Source organism: Oncorhynchus masou, chromosome 24 (assembly GCF_036934945.1).
Source record: "Oncorhynchus masou masou isolate Uvic2021 chromosome 24, UVic_Omas_1.1, whole genome shotgun sequence".
Lineage (NCBI taxonomy): Eukaryota > Metazoa > Chordata > Actinopteri > Salmoniformes > Salmonidae > Oncorhynchus > Oncorhynchus masou.
Window position 1 is genome coordinate 16,092,671 of NC_088235.1, and position 23,762 is coordinate 16,116,432.

General features: G+C 44.3%; 1 protein-coding gene across 1 annotated transcript in view; it reads left to right on the plus strand.

Annotated features, from left to right (window-relative positions):
• The window catches only part of LOC135511864 (neurexin-1a-like), a 918,691-nt gene that overhangs the window by 241,825 nt on the left and 653,104 nt on the right, over positions 1 to 23,762 (plus strand). The window contains exon 6 of the mRNA XM_064933362.1: positions 22,189 to 22,490. Within this exon, the coding sequence (XP_064789434.1) occupies positions 22,189 to 22,490 (302 nt within the window). The remainder of the gene's footprint in view (positions 1 to 22,188; positions 22,491 to 23,762) is intronic.

Consider the following 23,762-nt stretch of genomic DNA (forward strand, 5'->3'; position numbering starts at 1 on the left):
CACCCCGAGAGCTTCTGGTCAGCGGGGTGGTGGCACCAGGATCCTCATCTCTCCCAAGTGGTCATTCTCTCTTTCTCCCCTTACCCATCTGTCTATCGCCTCCTTTGAATTCCATGCTGTCACAGTTACCAGCCCTTTCAAGCTTAACATCCTTATCATTTATCGCCCTCCAGGTTCCCTCGGAGAGTTCATCAATGAGCTTGATGCCTTGATAAGCTCCTTTCCTGAGGACGGCTCACCTCTCACAGTCCTGGGCGACTTTAACCTCCCCACGTCTACCTTTGACTCATTCCTCTCTGCATCCTTCTTTCCACTCCTCTCCTCTTTTGACCTCACCCTCTCACCTTCCCCCCCTACTCACAAGGCAGGCAATACGCTCAACCTCATCTTTACTAGATGCTGTTCTTCCACTAACCTCATTGCAACTCCCCTCCAAGTCTCTGACCACTACCTTGTATCCTTTTGCCTCTCGCTCTCATCCAACACTTCCCACACTGCCCCTACTCGGATGGTATCGCGCCGTCCCAACCTTCGCTCTCTCTCCCCCGCTACTCTCTCCTCTTCCATCCTATCATCTCTTCCCTCTGCTCATACCTTCTCCAACCTATCTCCTGATTCTGCCTCCTCAACCCTCCTCTCTTCCCTTTCTGCATCCTTTGACTCTCTATGTCCCCTATCCTCCAGGCCGGCTCGGTCCTCCCCTCCCGCTCCGTGGCTCGACGACTCATTGCGAGCTCACAGAACAGTGCTCCGGGCAGCCGAGCGGAAATGGAGGAAAACTCGCCTCCCCTGCGGACCTGGCATCCTTTCACTCCCTCCTCTCTACATTTTCCTCCTCTGTCTCTGCTGCTAAAGCCACTTTCTACCACTCTAAATTCCAAGCATCTGCCTCTAACCCTAGGAAGCTCTTTGCCACCTTCTCCTCCCTCCTGAATCCTCCTCCCCCTCCCCCCTCCTCCCTCTTTGCAGATGACTTCGTCAACCATTTTGAAAAGAAGGTCGACGACATCCGATCCTCGTTTGCTAAGTCAAACGACACCGCTGGTTCTGCTCACACTGCCCTACCCTGTGCTCTGACCTCTTTCTCCCCTCTCTCTCCAGATGAAATCTCGCTTCTTGTGACGGCCGGCCGCCCAACAACCTGCCCGCTTGACCCTATCCCCTCCTCTCTTCTCCAGACCATTTCCGGAGACCTTCTCCCTTACCTCACCTCGCTCATCAACTCATCCCTGACCGCTGGCTACGTCCCTTCCGTCTTCAAGAGAGCGAGAGTTGCACCCCTTCTGAAAAAACCTACACTCGATCCCTCCGATGTCAACAACTACAGACCAGTATACCTTCTTTCTTTTCTCTCCAAAACTCTTGAACGTGCCGTCCTTGGCCAGCTCTCCCGCTATCTCTCTCAGAATGACCTTCTTGATCCAAATCAGTCAGGTTTCAAGACTAGTCATTCAACTGAGACTGCTCTTCTCTGTATCACGGAGGCGCTCCGCACTGCTAAAGCTAACTCTCTCTCCTCTGCTCTCATCCTTCTAGACCTATCGGCTGCCTTCGATACTGTGAACCATCAGATCCTCCTCTCCACCCTCTCCGAGTTGGGCATCTCCGGCGCGGCCCACGCTTGGATTGCGTCCTACCTGACAGGTCGCTCCTACCAGGTGGCGTGGCGAGAATCTGTCTCCTCGCCACGCGCTCTCACCACTGGTGTCCCCCAGGGCTCTGTTCTAGGCCCTCTCCTATTCTCGCTATACACCAAGTCACTTGGCTCTGTCATAACCTCACATGGTCTCTCCTATCATTGCTATGCAGACGACACACAATTAATCTTCTCCTTTCCCCCTTCTGATGACCAGGTGGCGAATCGCATCTCTGCATGTCTGGCAGACATATCAGTGTGGATGACGGATCACCACCTCAAGCTGAACCTCGGCAAGACGGAGCTGCTCTTCCTCCCGGGGAAGGTCTGCCCGTTCCATGATCTCGCCATCACGGTTGACAACTCCATTGTGTCCTCCTCCCAGAGCGCTAAGAACCTTGGCGTGATCCTGGACAACACCCTGTCGTTCTCAACTAACATCAAGGCGGTGGCCCGTTCCTGTAGGTTCATGCTCTACAACATCCGCAGAGTACGACCCTGCCTCACACAGGAAGCGGCGCAGGTCCTAATCCAGGCACTTGTCATCTCCCGTCTGGATTACTGCAACTCGCTGTTGGCTGGGCTCCCTGCCTGTGCCATTAAACCCCTACAACTCATCCAGAACGCCGCAGCCCGTCTGGTGTTCAACCTTCCCAAGTTCTCTCACGTCACCCCCTCCTCCGCTCTCTCCACTGGCTTCCAGTTGAAGCTCGCATCCGCTACAAGACCATGGTGCTTGCCTACGGAGCTGTGAGGGGAACGGCACCGCAGTACCTCCAGGCTCTGATCAGGCCCTACACCCAAACAAGGGCACTGCGTTCATCCACCTCTGGCCTGCTCGCCTCCCTACCACTGAGGAAGTACAGTTCCCGCTCAGCCCAGTCAAAACTGTTCGCTGCTCTGGCCCCCCAATGGTGGAACAAACTCCCTCACGACGCCAGGACAGCGGAGTCAATCACCACCTTCCGGAGACACCTGAAACCCCACCTCTTCAAGGAATACCTAGGATAGGATAAAGTAATCCTTCTCACCCCCCCTTAAATGATTTAGATGCACTATTGTAAAGTGGCTGTTCCACTGGATGTCAGAAGGTGAATTCATCAATTTGTAAGTCGCTCTGGATAAGAGCGTCTGCTAAATGACTTAAATGTAATGTAAATGTCTATACATCTGTACATCTATATCTCTGTATCTCTATATATCTATACTTCTATACCTCTATATATCTATGCCTCTATATCTCTATACCTCTATCTTTATTTCTTCATACCTCTATTCTTCTATACTTCTGTATCTCTTTATCTATATACCCTCTATACAGCTATATATATATATATATATATATATATATATATATATACCGCTTTACCTTTATACTTGTAAACCTCTATACCTCTTTATACCTCTATATGTGTATACCTCTATATCTCTATACCTCTTTTATTATATACCTCTTTACCTCTATATCTCCATAGATCTTTATACCTATGTTTCTATACCATGGTACCTCTAAATCTCTATGCCTATATGTCTATACCACTAAATCTCTATGCCTCTATATCTCTATGCCTCTATATCTCAATATCTCCTTATCGCTATATCACTATATCACTGTACCGCTATACCTCTATACCTCTTGGTCTCTATACCTCTATATTTTTATACCTCTAAATCTCTATGCCTACAGTTCTATACCTCTATACCTCTTTGTCTCCATAATTCTATATCTCTATATCTTTACAACTCCCATCTCCCTTAAATCACACTTTACTGGAACATTTTCAAATCTATCTATTTCCTTGTTACTCTCCTCCTGCCTCCTTCCCTCCTCCTGCCTCCTTCAGTCCACCTGCCTTATATAAGAAGTGTGTAGCCCCAGATAGAGCTCTTTGTGCCAGACATTCACTGAGTTCAGCTGCTAGAAAGAGGCGGAAAGACTTTTAAAGTCACTCTCGCTGCTCGATCAGATTTTAAGAGGTATATTGGAGGAGTATTTGGGTATTAAAGCCATTAATTCTCTCTCATTCTTCTTCTGATTGACAGCCTACTTACATGATAAGGAGGTTAGTGTCGTAAAACCAACCTAAGCCACTGACATTACAGAGAAGTTTCTCCTTTTGAACGTCTTTTGTTAATGATGACCTGTCAAATAGCTCTCATCGACTCATTATTGTTTTCTGTGATCATCTTCAAAACAGTTTTGATGTATGTTTTGGATGAAATAACTTCTTTAAACATTTCTGAAAAACTCCCTAGAAAGGTCAGAACCTAGGAAGAAATCTAGAGAGGAACCAGGCTATGAGGCGTGGCCAGTCCTCTTCTGGCTGTGCCGGGTGGAGAATATAACAGAACATGACCAAGATGTTCAAATGTTCATAGATGACCAGCAGGGTCAAATAATAATAATCACATTGGTTGTAGAGGGTGCAACAGGTCAGCACCTCAGGAGTAAATGTCAGTTAGCTTTTCATAGCCAATCATTCAGAGTATCTCTTCCACTCCTGTCTCTAGGGAGTTGAAAACCGCAGGTCTGGGACAGGTTGCACGTCCGGTGAACAAGTCAGGGTTCCATAATCGTTTGCAGAACAGTTGAAACTGGAGCAGCAGCACAACCAGGTGGATTGGGGACAGCATGGAGTCATTAAGCCAGGTTGTCCTTGAGCTGTCCTTGAAACAATGATTTAGAACATTCCTTGATTTGCTCGTCAAAAGATTGATCAGGGTGCAGAGTAACGCCAAGATCCTTCACAGTTTTATTTGAGACCATTGTACAACCATCAACAATAATTGTCAGATTCAACAGAATATCTCTTTGTTTCTTGGGACCTAGGACTGGCATCTCTGTTTTGTCCGAGTTAAAAAGTAGAACATTTGCCGCCATCCACTTCCTTATGTCTGAAACATAGGTTCCAGGGAGGGCAATTTTGGGGCTTCAACATGTTTCATCGAAATGTACAGCTGTGTGTCGTCCACATAGCAGTGAAAATTAACATTATGTTTCCAAAAGACATCACCAAGAGGTAAAATATATTGAGAAAACTATAGTTGTCCTAAACCGGAGCCTTGAGGAACACAAACATTTACAGTTGATTTGTCAGAGGACAAACCATCTACAGAGACAAACTGATATCTTTTCGACAGATAAGATCTAAACCAGGCCAGAACTTGTCCGTGTAGACCAATTTGGGTTTCCAATCTCTCCAAAAGAATGTGGTGATTGATGGTATCAAAAGCAGCACTGAGGTCTAGGAGCACGGTCTGACGCCATTAAAAGTTAATTTACCACCTTCATAAGTGCAGTCCCAGTGCTAAAATGGGGTCTAAAACCAGAATGAAGCATTGTGTATACATTGCTTGTCTTCAGGAAGGCAGTGACTTTGGAGAGGAATGGGAGATTCAATATAGACCGATAGTTTTTTTTATTTTTTGGCTCAAGGTTTGGCCTTTTCAATAGAGGCTTTATTACTGCCACTTTTAGTGAGTTTAGTACACATCCGGTGGATAGAGAGCAGTTTATTATATACAACATAGGAGGGCCAAGCACAGGAAGCAGCTCTTTCAGTAGTTTAGTTGGAATAGGATCCAGTATGCAGCTTGAAGGTTTAGAGGCCATGATTATTTTCATCATTGTGTCAAGAGATATAGTACTAAAACACTTGAGTGTCTCCCTTGATCCTAGGTCCTGGCAGTGTTGTGCAGACTCAGGACAACTGAGCTATGGAGGAATATACACATTTAAAGAGGAGTCAGTAATTTGCTTTCTAATGATCATGATCTTTTCATCAAAGAAGTTAATGAATTTATCACTGCTGAAGTGAAGGTCATCCTCTCGTTTTGTTTTTAGGGGTGCGACTGCATCTAGGATATTACACGAGGTTAATTACACAAGGTTAGTTCCTCAGTTAGGTGGTTAACTAATTGTTGTACTCTGATGTCCTTGGGTAGGTAGAGGGAGTCTGGAAAGGCATCTTGGAATCTTTGGGTTGTCCGAGAATTTATTGCACAGCTTTTGATGATCCTTGTTTGGGGTCTGAGCAGATTATTTGTTGCGATTGCAAACATCATAAAATGATGGTCGGAGAGTCCAGAATTATGAGGGAAAACATTAAGATCCACAACATTTATTCCACAGGACAAAGCTAGGTCCAGAGTATGACTGTGACAGTGAGTAGGTCTGGAGACATGTTGGACAAAACCCACGGAGTAGATGATGTCTCTGAAAACCTTTTGGAGTGAGTCTGTGGACTTTTCCATGTGAATATTATAGTCACCAAAAAGTAGAATATATCTGCCATTACTACAAAGTTCGATAGGAATTCAGGGAACTCAATGATGAACGCTGTACAGTATATGCCCCAGGAAGCCTGTAAACAGTAGCTAATAAAAATAGATTGAGTAGGCGGTGTAGATTTCATGACTAGAAGCTCAAAACACGAAAACGCAGTCGTTTGTTTTTTTGTAAATTGAAATTTGCAATCGTGAATGTTAGCAACACCTCATCCTTTGCGGGATACGCGATGGATATGATCACTACTGTAACCAGGAGGTGAGGCCTCATTTAACACAGTAAATTCATTAGGCTTAAACCATGTTTCAGTCAGGCCAATCACATCAAGATTATGATCAGTGATTAGTTCATTGACTTTAATTGCCTTTGAAGTAAGGGATCTAACATTAAGTAGCCCTATTTTGAGATGTGGGATTTCACAATCTCTTTCAATAATGACAGGAATGGAGGAGATCTTTATTCCAGTGAGATTGCTAAGGCAAATACAGCCATGTTTAGTTTTGCCCAACCTAGATCAAGGCACAGACACGGTCTCAATGGGGATAGCTGAGCTGACTACACTGACTGTGCTAGACTCCACTAGCTGGCAGGCTGGCTATCTCATTGTGGAGCAAGGGGAGTTAGAGCCCTGTCTATGTCCGTAGATAAGATGAGATCACCACTCCAGCTCGGATGGAGTCCGTCACTCCTCAGCAGGCCAGGCTGTGTTATGACAAGATGTCAAAATGACAAGATGAGAAATAGACTGAGGATGTACAGGCTCATCCTACAGCTGTGTATGTGTTTGTGTACTAGAATGAGAGAGCGAGACATATTGAAATAGAAAGAGGGAGAGAGATGGTGTAAATTGAATTGGATTGAATGGGAAGAACTGTGAAATAAATGTGTAAAAATCTCTCCATTCCTCCTCTCAGTGTCTGTCTTCTATCTAGCATTACGTAGACATGACTAGAACATTTGACGGGTTCTTCATTTGTCCCTACCTGCTGAGTACTGTCAGAACTCATGCTTGGCAAATGGTGAGTTTAGCCCCACAGATACACAGTGGGAGATGTCTCACTGAGAAGGACTTTAGAAGGTTCCTCCATCCCCTCCTCTTCCGTGCGCGCACACACACACACACACACACACACACACACACACACACACACACACACACACACACACACACACACACACACACACACACACACACACACACACATCCGCTGTACTGCTCCAGTAATGGGCTACACTATTCGATATGTCATTAGAGATGGGAGTGAAAGCTCTCTAAGGGCCCAAACGACGCCTTTTTTATGCTTTCCTTTCCTATACACTTCTCAGTAGTTAGTATTCAGACTTACAGTACCTTATGAAGGTGTGTAACGGGCTTTGCAGCTGTGATTCTGTTGCGCTTGCAGAATGAATGTAATTATTTTGCTGAAAACCCTCCCATTTGCTGGCCAACAGATTTTCTCGCAGAGTTTTCATTCAATAGGGTTTTCAGTACATTTATCATACATTTAATTACAATTGTGTCGACAGACTACAATATATATAGAGAGAACGGGTTCAGAATATAGGGATCGATGAATGAAAGACCTGTAAATATAAGCATATTCGTCTCAGTTTCAACACCATCTGATAGCTAATAAAAAAAACTCTGAACTTGTAGATTATTTAGACATATTTTAGAGTTAGGAAATTATATATGAATCATAAAAAAACTGTCTTGGAGAGCCTTTATTTCCAAAATATATTGATTAATAAAAAATACAGTAGTTTGCTTCATCCCGGAAATTGCCACATTCAGTTCTTTAGCCCATGGTTGTGTTGGAATATTAATGTACATATAACTATAATATGGATACTCGTGTACAATATAGTAGGCTACACCCTCGTCTACTGCCTACACTAACCATGGAAGTGTTGGGAGCCATATGATTGATTTCACATTTGTCTCCAGATCTAAATCAAGTGTCATTTAAATTTACAATTCCCTTATCCAGACGGCTTACATTTACCTAGATTTATCAATAGATCTTTTAAAGTTGTAAATTGCAGAGCATAGAGAATCATTTCTATCAGAAACTAAGTATATGCCTTTTCCACTTGGAACCGTTTGGATTGCGACCCTTATTCATGGTTTCAATCAATCAATGAAAAGTATTTAGAAAGCCCTTCTTACATCAGGCGATGTCAGTGCTGTTCAGAAACCCAGCCTAAAACCCAAAACAGCAAGCAATACAGATGTAAAAGCACGGTGGCTGGGAACCACTCTCCAGAAAGGCAGGAACCTAAGAAGAAACCTAGAGAGGAACTAGGCTCTGAGGGGTGGCCAGTCCTCTTCTGCCTGTGGCGGATGGAGATTATAACAGAACATGGCCAAGATGTTGAAACGTTCATAGATGACCAGCAGGGTCAGATAATAATAATCCCGTTGGTTGTAGAGGGAGCAACAAAGGGTGCAACAGGTCAGCACCTCAGCAGTAAATGTCTGCTGGCTTTTCATAGCATTCAGAGTTCGAAACTAGTGTAAAGTGGCTGTTCCACTGATGTCAGAAGGTGAATTCACCAATTTTTAAGTCGCTCTGGATAAGAGCGTCTGCTAAATGTCTTAAATGTAAATGTAATGTATGAAACAGCAGGTGCGGTGGAGAGAGATAGTCGAAAACAGCAGGTCCGGTGAACAGGTCATGGTTCCATAGCCGCAGCAGAACAATTGAAACTGGAGCAGCAGCGCGACCAGGTGGATTGGGGACCTGGTCATGAGAATTACACCAGATATAACAGACTGACCTTAGCACCCCAACACATAAAATATTGGAGCATAGATATTGGAGGCTGATGCGAAAAGGTAATGAAATTATGAGGGAATTAAATCAAAGTCTGAATACGGCATATCTTTGATCTCCACCCAGAACCAATAGTGGGTAAATGAAGGGAATAGCATGCTATTCTCAGGCTTAAATTCAAGGACAGAATACACAGAGAGAAAAGTGCATAACAAGGGAATAACGTGCCATTTACCCATGCTTAACTCGGGTCAGAATCTGGGCCTAAAACATTAATCTGGGCCTAAAATATTAATCTGGGCCTGAAACATTAATGAGGAGTAGTGAATAATACTCCAATTGAGGGGAAGAGAGTGAATTGCCCTTTTGTCTGTGTGTGTGTGTGTGTGTGTGTGTGTGTGTGTGTGTGTGTGTGTGTGTGTGTGTGTGTGTGTGTGTGTGTGTGTGTGTGTGTGTGTGTTGCATAAGTATGTACATGTAATAGCTGTTCTATTTTGTCCATTTTATATTTTCAGCTGCCCACCTACGTTGTGTTCACTAAAGGGCGACATGTAACACTTTCATTGATATCTTCTCTGCCAGTATAATTTCAGTTGATCAGCAGAGTGACTGACTGCTAGGCCATGGATCCAGCCCCACATTACCAGTTGATCAGCAGAGTGACTGACTGCTAGGCCATGGATCCAGCCCCACTTTACCAGTTGATCAGCAGAGTGACTGACTGCTAGGCCATGGATCCAGCCCCACATTACCAGTTGATCAGCAGAGTGACTGACTGCTAGGCCATGGATCCAGCCCCACTTTACCAGTTGATCAGCAGAGTGACTGACTGCTAGGCCATGGATCCAGCCCCACATTACCAGTTGATCAGCAGAGTGACTGACTGCTAGGCCATGGATCCAGCCCCACTTTACCAGTTGATCAGCAGAGTGACTGACTGCTAGGCCATGGATCCAGCCCCACATTACCAGTTGATCAGCAGAGTGACTGACTGCTAGGCCATGGATCCAGCCCCACTTTACCAGTTGATCAGCAGAGTGACTGACTGCTAGGCCATGGATCCAGCCCCACATTACCAGTTGATCAGCAGAGTGACTGACTGCTAGGCCATGGATCCAGCCCCACTTTACCAGTTGATCAGCAGAGTGACTGACTGCTAGGCCATGGATCCAGCCCCACATTACCAGTTGATCAGCAGAGTGACTGACTGCTAGGCCATGGATCCAGCCCCACTTTACCAGTTGATCAGCAGAGTGACTGACTGCTAGGCCATGTATCCAGCCCCACATTACCAGTTGATCAGCAGAGTGACTGACTGCTAGGCCATGGATCCAGCCCCACATTACCAGTTGATCAGCAGAGTGACTGACTGCTAGGCCATGGATCCAGCCCCACTTTACCAGTTGATCAGCAGAGTGACTGACTGCTAGGCCATGGATCCAGCCCCACATTACCAGTTGATCAGCAGAGTGACTGACTGCTAGGCCATGGATCCAGCCCCACATTACCAGTTGATCAGCAGAGTGACTGACTGCTAGGCCATGGATCCAGCCCCACTTTACCAGTTGATCAGCAGAGTGACTGACTGCTAGGCCATGGATCCAGCCCCACTTTACCAGTTGATCAGCAGAGTGACTGACTGCTAGGCCATGGATCCAGCCCCACATTACCAGTTGATCAGCAGAGTGACTGACTGATAGGCCATGGATCCAGCCCCACTTTACCAGTTGATCAGCAGAGTGACTGACTGCTAGGCCATGGATCCAGCCCCACATTACCAGTTGATCAGCAGAGTGACTGACTGCTAGGCCATGGATCCAGCCCCACTTTACCAGTTGATCAGCAGAGTGACTGACTGCTAGGCCATGGATCCAGCCCCACATTACCAGTTGATCAGCAGAGTGACTGACTGCTAGGCCATGGATCCAGCCCCACTTTACCAGTTGATCAGCAGAGTGACTGACTGCTAGGCCATGGATCCAGCCCCACATTACCAGTTGATCAGCAGAGTGACTGACTGATAGGCCATGGATCCAGCCCCACATTACCAGTTGATCAGCAGAGTGACTGACTGCTAGGCCATGGATCCAGCCCCACTTTACCAGTTGATCAGCAGAGTGACTGACTGCTAGGCCATGGATCCAGCCCCACATTACCAGTTGATCAGCAGAGTGACTGACTGCTAGGCCATGGATCCAGCCCCACTTTACCAGTTGATCAGCAGAGTGACTGACTGCTAGGCCATGGATCCAGCCCCACATTACCAGTTGATCAGCAGAGTGACTGACTGATAGGCCATGGATCCAGCCCCACATTACCAGTTGATCAGCAGAGTGACTGACTGCTAGGCCATGGATCCAGCCCCACATTACCAGTTGATCAGCAGAGTGACTGACTGATAGGCCATGAATCCAGCCCCACATTACCAGTTGATCAGCAGAGTGACTGACTGCTAGGCCATGGATCCAGCCCCACTTTACCAGTTGATCAGCAGAGTGACTGACTGCTAGGCCATGGATCCAGCCCCACATTACCAGTTGATCAGCAGAGTGACTGACTGCTAGGCCATGGATCCAGCCCCACTTTACCAGTTGATCAGCAGAGTGACTGACTGCTAGGCCATGGATCCAGCCCCACATTACCAGTTGATCAGCAGAGTGACTGACTGATAGGCCATGGATCCAGCCCCACTTTACCAGTTGATCAGCAGAGTGACTGACTGCTAGGCCATGGATCCAGCCCCACATTACCAGTTGATCAGCAGAGTGACTGACTGCTAGGCCATGGATCCAGCCCCACATTACCAGTTGATCAGCAGAGTGACTGACTGCTAGGCCATTTTACCCTCCCCTGGTCCTTTAACTGCGCTATCATGCCTATTACACTTCTTGTGAACCTAATAGGATCTGAATAGCAGGTAATTGTTCAAACACAGCCCAATCAATATGTGCAACGCTCCACAGGGCTCAGCTTCAATCCAACCAAGCATTGATAATGAGAATAGCGACTGCCACCTACAATGATATGGGTTATTAAATATTTGCCTTTATCAATAAATCAAAATACTAGTCTGTCTGAAATAGTACCCTATTCCCAATACAGTGCACTATTTTTGCCCTATACTCCTGTCCCCATAGGATAATGCTTTTTGGTTCCATGTAAAAAAAACTTTCTGGTTTCAGGTAAAGCCATTTTGGGTTCCACTCTGTGTAAAATGTTCTACATGGAACTCAAAAGGGTTCCACCTGGAACTAAAATGATTCTACTTGAAACCAGAAAGGGTTATTCATAGTGCTGTCCTTTGTGGACAGCCGAAGAATCCTGTTAGGTTCAAGATAGCACCTTTTATTCTAAGAGAGTATGTTGCTATTTCAGACAGACTATATAGGGAGCGCTGGTCGGAAGTAGTGCACTATAAAGGGAATAGGGTAACATTATAGACACGACTCCTAGACACGATTCTGAAGCACACCTCAACTGGTATGCTTACCTTACCTCAACTGGTGTGCTTACCTTACCACAACTGGTCTGCTTACCTTACCTCAACTGGTGTGCTTACCTTACCTTAACTGGTGTGCTTACCTTACCACAACTGGTCTGCTTACCTTACCACAACTGGTCTGCTTACCTTACCTCAACTGGTGTGCTTACCTTACCTCAACTGGTGTGCTTACCTTACCACAACTGGTCTGCTTACCTTACCTCAACTGGTGTGCTTACCTTACCTCAACTGGTGTGCTTACCTTACCACAACTGGTCTGCTTACCTTACCTCAACTGGTGTGCTTACCTTACCACAACTGGTGTGCTTACCTTACCACAACTGGTATGCTTACCTTACCTCAACTGGTGTGCTTACCTTACCTCAACTGGTGTGCCTACCTTACCACAACTGGTCTGCTTACCTTACCTCAACTGGTGTGCTTACCTTGCCTCAAATGGTCTGCCTACCGTACCTCAACTGGCCTGCTAATGTACCTCACTGCCTCATAATGCTCGCACACACACACACACACACACACACACACACACACACACACACACACACACACACACACACACACACACACACACACACACACACACACACACACACACACACACACACACACACACACAGTATTTGTATTTATTAAGGATCCACATTAGTTCCTGCTAAGGCAGCAGCTACTCTTCCTGGACAAAAATTAAGGCTGTAGTATACATTATAATACAAATGTTAAACATAAAAATACATTTAACAACATATTTCACAATATGTTACTCTACTACAACACAATCCAGCTGTATGTGTGTGTAAAGTGTGTATGTTGTGTGTTTGCATGTGTGTGTCTGTACCTGTGTGTGTGACTCTTCACAGTCCCCGCTGTTCCATAAATTGTATTTTTATCTGTTTTTGAAATCTGATTCTACTGCTTGCATCAGTTACTTGATGTGGAAGAGTTCCATGTTGTCATGGCTCCATCTAGTACTGTGCACCTCCCATATTCTGTTCTGGACTTGGGGGCTGTGTACTAGTTGTTTAAACAGCTCAGTGCATTCAACATGTCAATAATTCTTACAAAAACAGGTAGTGATGAAGTCAATCTCTCCTCAACTTTGAGCCAGGAGAGATTGACATGCATATCACTAATGTTAGCTTTCCGTGTACATTTAAGGGCCAGCAATGCTGCCCTGTTTTGGGCCAGTTGAAATTTTCACAAGTCCCTCTTTGTGTCACCTGACCACACAACTGGGCAGTAGTCTAGGTGCGACAAACAAGGGCCTGTTGGACCTGCCTTGTTGGTAACATTGTTAAGAAGTCAGTGCAACACTTTATTATGGACATACTTCTCCCCATCTAAGCTACTGTTGCATCAATATGTTTTGACCATGACCATTTTTGGTTACTCCAAGCAGTTTAGTCTCCTCAACTTGCTCAATTTCCACATTATTCATTATTTAAGATTTAGTTGAGGTTTAGGGTTTAGTGAATGATTTGTCCCAAATTCAATGTTTTTCATTTTTGAAATATTAAGGACTAACTTATTTCTTGCCACCATTCTGAAACTGACTGCATCTCTTTGTTAAGTGATTTCACTCACTGTAGTAGCTAAAGTGTATAGTGTTGAGTCATCTGCATATATAGACACACAGGCTTTACTCAGAGCCAGTGGCAGGTCATTAGTAAAGATTTTTAAGAGTAAGGGGACTAGACAGCTGCCCTGGGGAATGCCTGATTCTACCATTAACGAACACCCACTGTGTCCTGTTAGACAGGTAACTCTCAAACCACAATATTTAAGCACAACATTTTTCTTCCAGCAGCGGAAAAAAATTAATAATGTCAAAAGCCGCACAGAGGTTTAACAAAACAGCTCACAACGTTTTTATTTTTTATAATACATTTCAGTCAATCATCTGTCATTTGTGTAAGTACCGTGCATGTTGAATGCCCTTCCCTATAACTGTGCTTAAAGTCTGTTGTTAACTTATTTACTATGGAATAGCATTGTGTCTGGTCAAACAAACATTTTTCCAAAAGTTTACTATGACTTGGTAACAGGATGATTGGTTGGCTATTTGAGCAGTAAAGGGTGCTTTACTATTCTTGTAGGAGTGACAATATCGTCCGCTATTATCCTCAGTAATTTTCCATCCAAATTGTGAAACCCAGGTGGCTTGTCATTGTTGAGAGACAACAATAATTTATGGAATTCAAAATTACAATGCTTGTGTTTCATAATCTGGATAATTGTACTTAATTTTTTTATTTTACCTTTATTTAACTAGGCAAACCTAATTCTAATCTTAACCCTAAACCCCATAGAAATAGCATTTGACCTTGTGGGGACCAATATTTTTGTTGTGGACGCACACACACACACACACGCACACACGCACGCACACACACACACACGCGCACACACACAACAGGAGCTCACAGGAGGACTAAAGATCATGCGTCCCAAATTGCACCCTATTTCCTATGTAAGTGCACTACTCTGTAACAGCCGCTAGGCTAAAGCTGAATCAGCAGTACTTCATTAAATACCAAGCAATAATGAAGAAAGGGAAGAAGAAGGGATAAAAGTCCACTAAATATTTATATTACCTTTATTTAACTAGGCAAGTCATTTAATTTATTTTCAATGATAGCCTAGGAACAGTGGGTTAACTGCCTGTTCAGGGGCAGAATGACAGATTTGTACCTTGGGGATTTGAACTTGCAACCTTCCAATTGCTAGCCCAATGCTCTAACCACTAGGCTACCCTGCTGCCCTGGCTTGGATGTGTAGGTTTGGCATTTGTTGCTGGTATGTCATGCCTAAGTTTGCTAATCTTGCCAATGAAAAAATAATTAAAGTAGTTGGCAATATTGGTGGGTTTTGTGATGAATGAGCCATCTGATTCAATGAATGATGGAGCAGAGTTTGCCTTTTTGGCCAACATCTCATTTAAGGGCTGATTTGTTTCATAGTATAGTTTCTTCTTCTTTTTGTTTTGTTTAGTCACATGATTATTTTTGAATTTGCAGTAGGTTTGCCAATCGGCATACTTATTTGCCATTCCCTTTTCCCACCTCCCTCTCAACCATAACGTTTTTCAATTCCACAACATTCCATTGGGCATTTAACTGAGGTAAGCAATTACATAAAGTGCAGCTTTGGGTTGCTTCTCATTACACACCATAGACCATGACATATCTTTTACATCATCAACATAGGAAGCACTACAACACCTCTAGTAGAACCTCTTATACACAATATTAGGTCCAGTCTTTGGAAGATATGGCTACCATATTTTGATCACTACATCCAAAGCATTTCAATACTGCTTTACAGCATACTTCTGCAGCATTAGTAACGATATGATCAATACATGTCGATTTCATTCCTGTGCTGTTTGTAAATACCTTGGTAGGTTGACTGAACCAAGTTGCAGGCACTGGCTACAATTTGAAACTTTTTCTTGAGTGGGCAGCTTGATGAAAACCATTCAATATTTAGGTCACCCAGAAAATATACCTCTCTGCTTGATAATGTATCAAATACATTATCAAGCATTTCACACATGTTATCCAGATACTGACTGTTAGAACTTGGTGGTCTATAGCAGATTTCCACAAGAATGGGCTTTAGGTGAGGCCATATAACTTATATTATACAGTATTTAACATGAGATCCCCTCTAAGCTTAACAGGAATGTGGCTCTGAATATAGACCGCAACACCACCCCCGTTGGCATTTATGTCTTTTCTGTAGATGTTTTAACCTGTTATGGCTGCAATCCCGATACCGGGATCAATACAACAACTACCAGTGAAAATAGAGGGCGCCAAATTCAAACCACAGAAATCTCATGATTACAATTCCTAAAACATACATGTGTCTGATATCACTTTAAAGCTATTCTCGTTGTTAATCCCACCAAAGTGTCCGATTTCAAATAGGCTTTTCAGCGAAAGCACTACAAATTATTATGTTAGGTCTCCACCACACCACAATAAGCACAGCCATTTTCCAGCAAAATATAGCCTTCACAAAAACCAGAAATAAAGATACAATTAATCACTGACCTTGAATTATCTTCATCAGATGACACTCATAGGACTTCAGTTTTGGAAACTTTAGAGTGTTTTCTATCAAAATATACTAATTATATGCATATCCTATCTTCTGGGCCTGAGTAGCAGGCAGTTTAATTTGGGCACGCTTTTCATCCAAAATTCCAAATGCTGCCCCCTACCCTAGTGAAGTTAGACAACATATGTCAATGTGGGATATTTTAGCACTTATCTGGGATGTTTGATTGTTGTGATTGTTTTACTAAGCGGCTTATCATAAGTAGACATGGCAGTGATATTTATGTTTGAGCTGATAGTGCAGGGTGAGTTGCACACAGTGGACTTCCTACTAGGGCACACCGCCTCGGCTCTAACTGTATAACTCTGGTTCATAGACACATGATTACTGCATACAGTAGTTATTAGCTCGACAGAGGCATTCAGGGGATTTTGAGGGACATAAATTAGGATGCTTACATTATGACTTCCAACAATCCTGGGACAATGTACATTTGATGCAGCACTACGACAACTCAGCGACACAATGGTAGGGATTATCTGAGCTGGGATGGGGTAATTGATAAGTCAATGTCTCAAAGAAGCCTTGAAATGTGTGGACAGAATCCAGGAACCAAGACGTGAAATTATTGGCCACTTTTTGGAATCTTTCAGAGCTAGAATCAGTTCTGTAAAATCCATTTTCAGCAGTTCCGAGCTAACCCTCCTGATCTCGTTTGACCCCACATGGACTATGACAGCGTCAATCCTCGGTAACTGCCATAGAACGGTAGAAAGCAGCCTTGTAATGTCCTGTACTTATGCTCAAGGATAGCACAGAGTTTCTGCCCCGGGAACCAAGATGTTTCTCACCATGGAGCTGTCGATGACGATAGCTGGTGCAAAGGTTGAGGAGGTGCGGCTGCTCTTTCACCTCGAATGTCCTCGCAGAACCTCCGAGGATTGATGGGAGGTGAGGCACAATGGACTCTTGCCAGCTGTAGAATACCTTGTGGCTGATGGAGGGGCCGGAGTCTGAGAACTGGTACCTACACGGCCCAATGAGGGGGGATCTGAAGACCTCGAACCGAGTTAGAAGCCACCAGAGAGGGAGACAGAACTGAGGTCTGATTGTTAGGTCTAAGTTAAAGGCAGGAAATGGTGTGTGTGTGTTTGGGGGTGGGTGAGGGGAGGACAGCTGTCACTCACTTATACTGATTGAGGATGGAGGCTCAGGGGCTTGAGATCGAGTCTTAAAGCTTAAAGAGAGGAACAGCCAGCAAAGGGCCAATATCCAGTCAGGCTGACGAACGGCCCCTTGTAGTGTTCTCAGATGTGTAGAATAGTACTTTTAAAGAGGGATCAATGGCCTGACATATTGCTCCGGAGAGGTACCTTCTTTATTGGGTCTGTCTGTCTGTCTGTCTGTCTGTCTGTCTGTCTGTCTTTCTGTCTTTCTGTCTGTCTATGTATCACTGCATGGACATCTGTGTAGTGGATGTATGTCATGTGCATATAAACCCGTAGTTGAAGAAGAACCTGAGGTTCTTCCTGGGGGTCCACAGGCATCTTTAGTTTATTTTTTTTACTGTTTTGTTCCATGGAACTTCACCAGCTAAACTCTTGTCTCTTGGAATGTTTCATGGCTAAAAGAGAACCAAAAACTGGCAGCTTTCCAATGAGTTTATTAGCTTGAAAATGTGTAGCAGCAAAATGAATTGGACTGATTTTATTATGGAGCTTTGGTGAATCCGACACAGAATAGAACTCACTCTCACTCTCTCTCTCTCTCTCTCTATCTCTATCTCTCTCTCTCTCCTCTCTCTCTCTCCTCTCTCTCCTCTTCTCTCTCTCTCTCTCTCTCTCTCTCTCTCTCTCTCTCTTCTCTCTCTCTTTCTCTCATTTTTCCCCTTTCCTCCCTCCTCTTCTCGCTCTCCCATCCCATTTTGTAATACTTGTAATTAGACTCTCTCTCTCTCTCTCTCTCTCTCTGTCTCTGTCTCTGTCTCTCTCTCTCTCTCTGTCTATGTCTCTCTCTCTCTCTCTCTCTCTCTCTCTGTCTCTCTGTCTCTGTCTCTGTCTCTGTCTCTCTCTCTGTCTCTCTCTGTCTCTCTCTCTCTCTCTCTCTCTCTCTCTCTGTCTCTGCATGCACTGAGAAAATTAAACGTAATACTCACTCCTCCATTATACAATTACTGCCTCTCCATTCACAAACACAACAGAGCCAGCTACAGTGCCTTGCAAAATTATTCATCCCCCTTGGAGCTTTCCCTATTTTGCTGCATTAAACCTGTAATTTAAATAGATTATTATTTGGATTTCATGTAATGGACATACACAAAATAGTCCAAATTGGTGAAGTGAAATGAATGTTTTTAAATATATTATTAAACAACTGAAAAATGATGAGTGCATATGTATTCACCCCTTTGCTACGGAGCCCCTAAATAAGATCTGGTGCAACTAATTACCTTCTGAAGTCACATGATTAGTTAAATAAAGTCCACCTGTGTGCAATTTAAGTGTCACATGATCTCAGTATATATACAGTACTCCTTTTCTGAAAGGCCCCAGAGTGTGGAACACCACTAAGCAAGGGGCACCACCAAGCAAGCGGCACCATGAAGACCAAGGAGCTCTCCAAACAGGTCAGGGACAAAGTTGTGGAGAAGTACTGATCAGGGTTGGGTTCTAAAAAAATATTCTAAACTTTGAACATCCCATGGAGCACCATTAAATTCATGATATTTTTTTAAAGAATATGGTACCACAACAAACCTGCCAAAAGAGGGCCGCCCACCAAAACTCATGGACCAGGCAAGGAGGGCATTAATCAGAGAGGCAACAAAGAGACCAAAGATAACCCTGAATGTGCTGCAAAGCTCCACAGCGGAGATTGGAGTATCTGTCCATAGGACCACTTGAAGCTGAACATGCCACAGAGCTAGGCTTTATGGAAAAATAAGTAAACACGTTTGGTGTTTGCCAAAATGCATGCATGTGACTCTCCAAACATATGGAAGAAGGTACTCTGCTCAGATTAGACTAAAATGTTGCTTTTTGGCCATCAAGGAAAACACTATGTTTGGCGCAAACCTAACACCTATTATCACCCCGGGAACACCATCCTCACAGTGAAGCACGGTGGTGGCAGCATCATGCTGTGGGGATGTTTTTCATCAGCAGGGACTGGGAAATTGGTCAGAATTGAAGGAATGATGGATGTAGCTAAATACAGGTAAATTCTTGAGGGAAACCTGTTTCAGTCTTCATGAGATTTTAGACTGGGACGGAGATTCACCTTTCTGCAAGACAATGACCCTAATTATACTGCTAAAGGAACACTTGAGTGGTTTAAGGGGAAACATTTCAATGTGTTGGAATGGCCTAGTCAAAGCCCAGACCTCAATCCAATATAGAATCTGTGATATGACTTAAAGATTGCTCTACACCAGAGGAACCCATCCAACTTGAAGAAGCTGGAGCAGTTTTACCTTGAAGAATGGGCAACAATTCAAGTGGCTAGATTTTCCAAGCTTGCCCCAAGAGACTTGCAGCTGTAATTGCTGTGAAAAGTGGTTCTACAAAGTATTGACTTTGTGGCGGTGAATAGTTATGGACGCTCATGTTTTTAGTTTTTCTGTGTTATTTCTTGTTTGTTTCACAATAAAACATGTGCATCTTCAACGTGGTAGGCATGTTGTGTAAATCAAATGATACAAATCCCCCCCAAATCTATTTTAATTCCATTTGTAAGGCAACAAAATAGGAAAAAATACGAGGGGGGTGAATACTTTCGCAAGTCACTGTTATGTAAACAATCCAGGCTTTTTTTGCCAATGGAATGGTGGGTTTTGGGGGTTTTCATTTGAACAGCAATGGTGCATATTTGTATTGTATTATGATGTAACAGTTGAATGGTTTCATCTTCAAAGTGTGAAGCATAAACCAAACCAGAAGTTCTGGTGACAGATTCGCTACCTTCTGATTGGTTTAGGCATGTGTGACTTTGAGGAATTTCCAGCAAAATCCTAAACAAGGCAAATATACAGTGATCTTGAAGTTGGTCCACCACCAGGTCCACATTACCTGGTCCACACTACCTGGTCCACACTACTTGGTAAACTACCTGGTCCACATGCGCTGGTACACTTCCTGATACACTGCCTGGTACACATGACCTGGTCCACACTACCTGGTGTACTACCTGGTACACATGACCTGGTCCACACTACCTGGTGTACTACCTGGTACGCATGACCTGGTCCACACTACCTGGTACACTACCTGGTCCACATGAGCTGGTACACTACCTGGTACACTACCTGGTCCACACTACCTGGTACACACAACCTGGTCATTGGTACCTGGTACACACTACCTGGTCCACACTACCTGGTCCACACTACCTGGTCCACACTACCTGAGATACAGGTAACAACTTGAAGTTGGTACACTACCTGGTCCACACACCTGGTCCACACTACCTGAGATACAGGTAAGAACTTGAAGTTGGTACAATACCTGGTCCACACTACTTGGTACACTACCTGGTACACTACCTGGTCCACACGAGCTGGTACACTTCCTGGTCCACACGAGCTGGTACACTACCTGGTCCACACTACCTGGTACACTCCCTGGTACACTCCCTGTTCCACACGAGCTGGTACACTTCCTGGTACACTACCTGGTCCACACTACCTGGTACACTACCTGGTCCACACTACCTGGTACACCACCTGGTCCACAAAACCTGGTCCAATGTACCTAGTCCACACTACCTGTTCCACACTACCCGGTCCACACTACCTGGTACACTACCTGGTCTACACTACCTGGTACACTACCTGGTACACACAACCTGGTCCATGGTACCTGGTCCACACTACCTGGTCCACACAACCTGGTCCATGGTACCTGGTCCACACTACCTGGTCCACACTACCTGGTCCACACTACCTGAGATACAGGTAACAACTTGAAGTTGGTACACTACCTGGTCCACACACCTGGTCCACACTACCTGAGATACAGGTAAGAACTTGAAGTTGGTACAATACCTGGTCCACACTACTTGGTACACTACCTGGTACACTACCTGGTCCACGTTACCTGAGATACAGGTAAGAACTTGAAGTTGGTACACTACCTGGTCCACACTAACTGAGAGACAGGTAAGAACTTGAAGTTGGTACACTACCTGGTCCACGCTACCTGGTCCACACTAACTCAGAGACAGGTAAGAACTTGAGACAAGGCTTCCTGTTGCTTTCTGGGGCACCGTGAGTAGCAGGTCACAAGGTTTTTATGCAATCCCACCTATGTGGTAGGCTACAGTCAGTATCCGTAATGCATTAAATTGGAGGACCAATATATAGGCACTCTGGTAAATACTGTACAGAGCCAGCCTTTAACAGAACAGTCTTTCTTTGTAGATGGCCATATCATCCCATTTTATCACCGCAAGTCAAGTCCAAACTGAATGCCAAGTGTTGTAGCCTAACTTTTTTGAAATCTTCCTTTATATTCTGTACAGCTACATCAAATCAAATGTTATTGGTCACATACACATATTAATCCAATGTTATTGTGGGTGTAGCTAAATGCTTGTGTTCCTAGCTCCAACATTGCAGTAATATCGAACAATTCACAACAATACACACAAATCGAAAAGCAAAATAATGGAATTAAGAAATATATACTAAATATTAGGACGAGCAATGTCAGAGTCCAGAGTATGAATATATATACTGTATGACATGAGTAAAACAGTATATAAACATTATTAAAGTGACCAGTGATTCCATGTACATAGGGCAGCAACCTCTAAGGTGGATAGCTAAGCAGCCGAGCTACAGGAAATGTAGGACTTGTTCCTCTTCCCTCACTTCTGATGTAAAACTGAATGCCTCTATCTCTCTCTCTCTTTTGTCATCTTACAGGAAAAGAAGACTACGTGGCGACCTTCAAGGGATCCGAGTTCTTCTGCTACGACCTGTCCTTGAACCCGATCCAGAGCAGCAGCGACGAGATCACCCTGTCCTTCAAGACGTTACAGAGGAACGGTCTGATGCTTCACACGGGGAAGTCTGCAGACTACGTCAACCTGGCCCTGAAGAACGGAGCTGTATCGCTGGTCATTAATTTGGGATCTGGAGCCTTTGAAGCTCTGGTGGAACCAGTCAATGGGAAATTCAATGACAATGATTGGCATGATGTCAAAGTTACAAGGAATCTACGTCAGGTAACAGTACAGAGGGGGACTGCCATGGAGACTTAGTATTAAACTAGTTTAGATGAGCTACATTTGATTGAATTTGATTTGATCTGTAATAAGACATGAGGAAGGTGGTGCTGCATTTGAGGAGGGACACATATAGACCAATGGTAGGCATCGATAGAGGACAGAGCATGGAATATCAGAGGCATCAATAGTGGAAAGACCAAGTCACTTTGTTCAGAGAAGCTGATCTCTGAGTCATCCATTTATTTTCCCTCTATAGTTGTGGCCACAATGGACACCCTCTATTGACTATTAGAGGATCAGCCTTCTCCTTGGTGACCTCTGGGCCTTTGGCTGCTTAACACATGCTATTTGTACTGAAAATACAAAACACGCACAGATAGATTTTTATGTTAGAATACAGCTTGGAAAGATTGCTACAGTTACACCCCAAAAAAAAGTAAACCACTGAATTAAGAAGCATATAAGCAACACAGTTTACAAGCGACACAGTTTGCTTTATGCCATATAGGTGGAAGTACATAATATAATGGCTTTCCTTTCACTTGTACAGCATCTTACCAACACACCAGCTCTCTAGATGTGTTCCTGCTCACAGCACCTTACCAACACACGAGCTCTCTAGATGTGTTCCTGCTCACAGCATCCTACCAACACACCAGCTCTCTAGATGTGTTCCTGCTCACAGCACCTTACCAACACACCAGCTCTCTAGATGTGTTCCTGCTCACAGCACCTTACCAACACACTAGCTCTCTAGATGTGTTCCTGCTCACAGCATCCTACCAACACACCAGCTCTCTAGATGTGTTCCTGCTCACAGCACCTTACCAACACACCAGCTCTCTAGATGTGTTCCTGCTCACAGCACCTTACCAACACACTAGCTCTCTAGATGTGTTCCTGCTCACAGCATCCTACCAACACACCAGCTCTCTAGATGTGTTCCTGCTCACAGCACCTTACCAACACACCAGCTCTCTAGATGTGTTCCTGCTCACAGCACCTTACCAACACACTAGCTCTCTAGATGTGTTCCTGCTCACAGCATCCTACCAACACACCAGCTCTCTAGATGTGTTTCTGCTCAAAGCATCCCACCAACACATTAGCTATCTAGATGTGTTCCTGCTCACAGCATCCTACCAACACACCAGCTCTCTAGATGTGTTTCTGCTCACAGCATCCCACCAACACATTAGATATCTAGATGTGTTCCTGCTCACAACATCCTACCAACACACTAGCTCTCTAGCTGTGTTCCTGCTCACA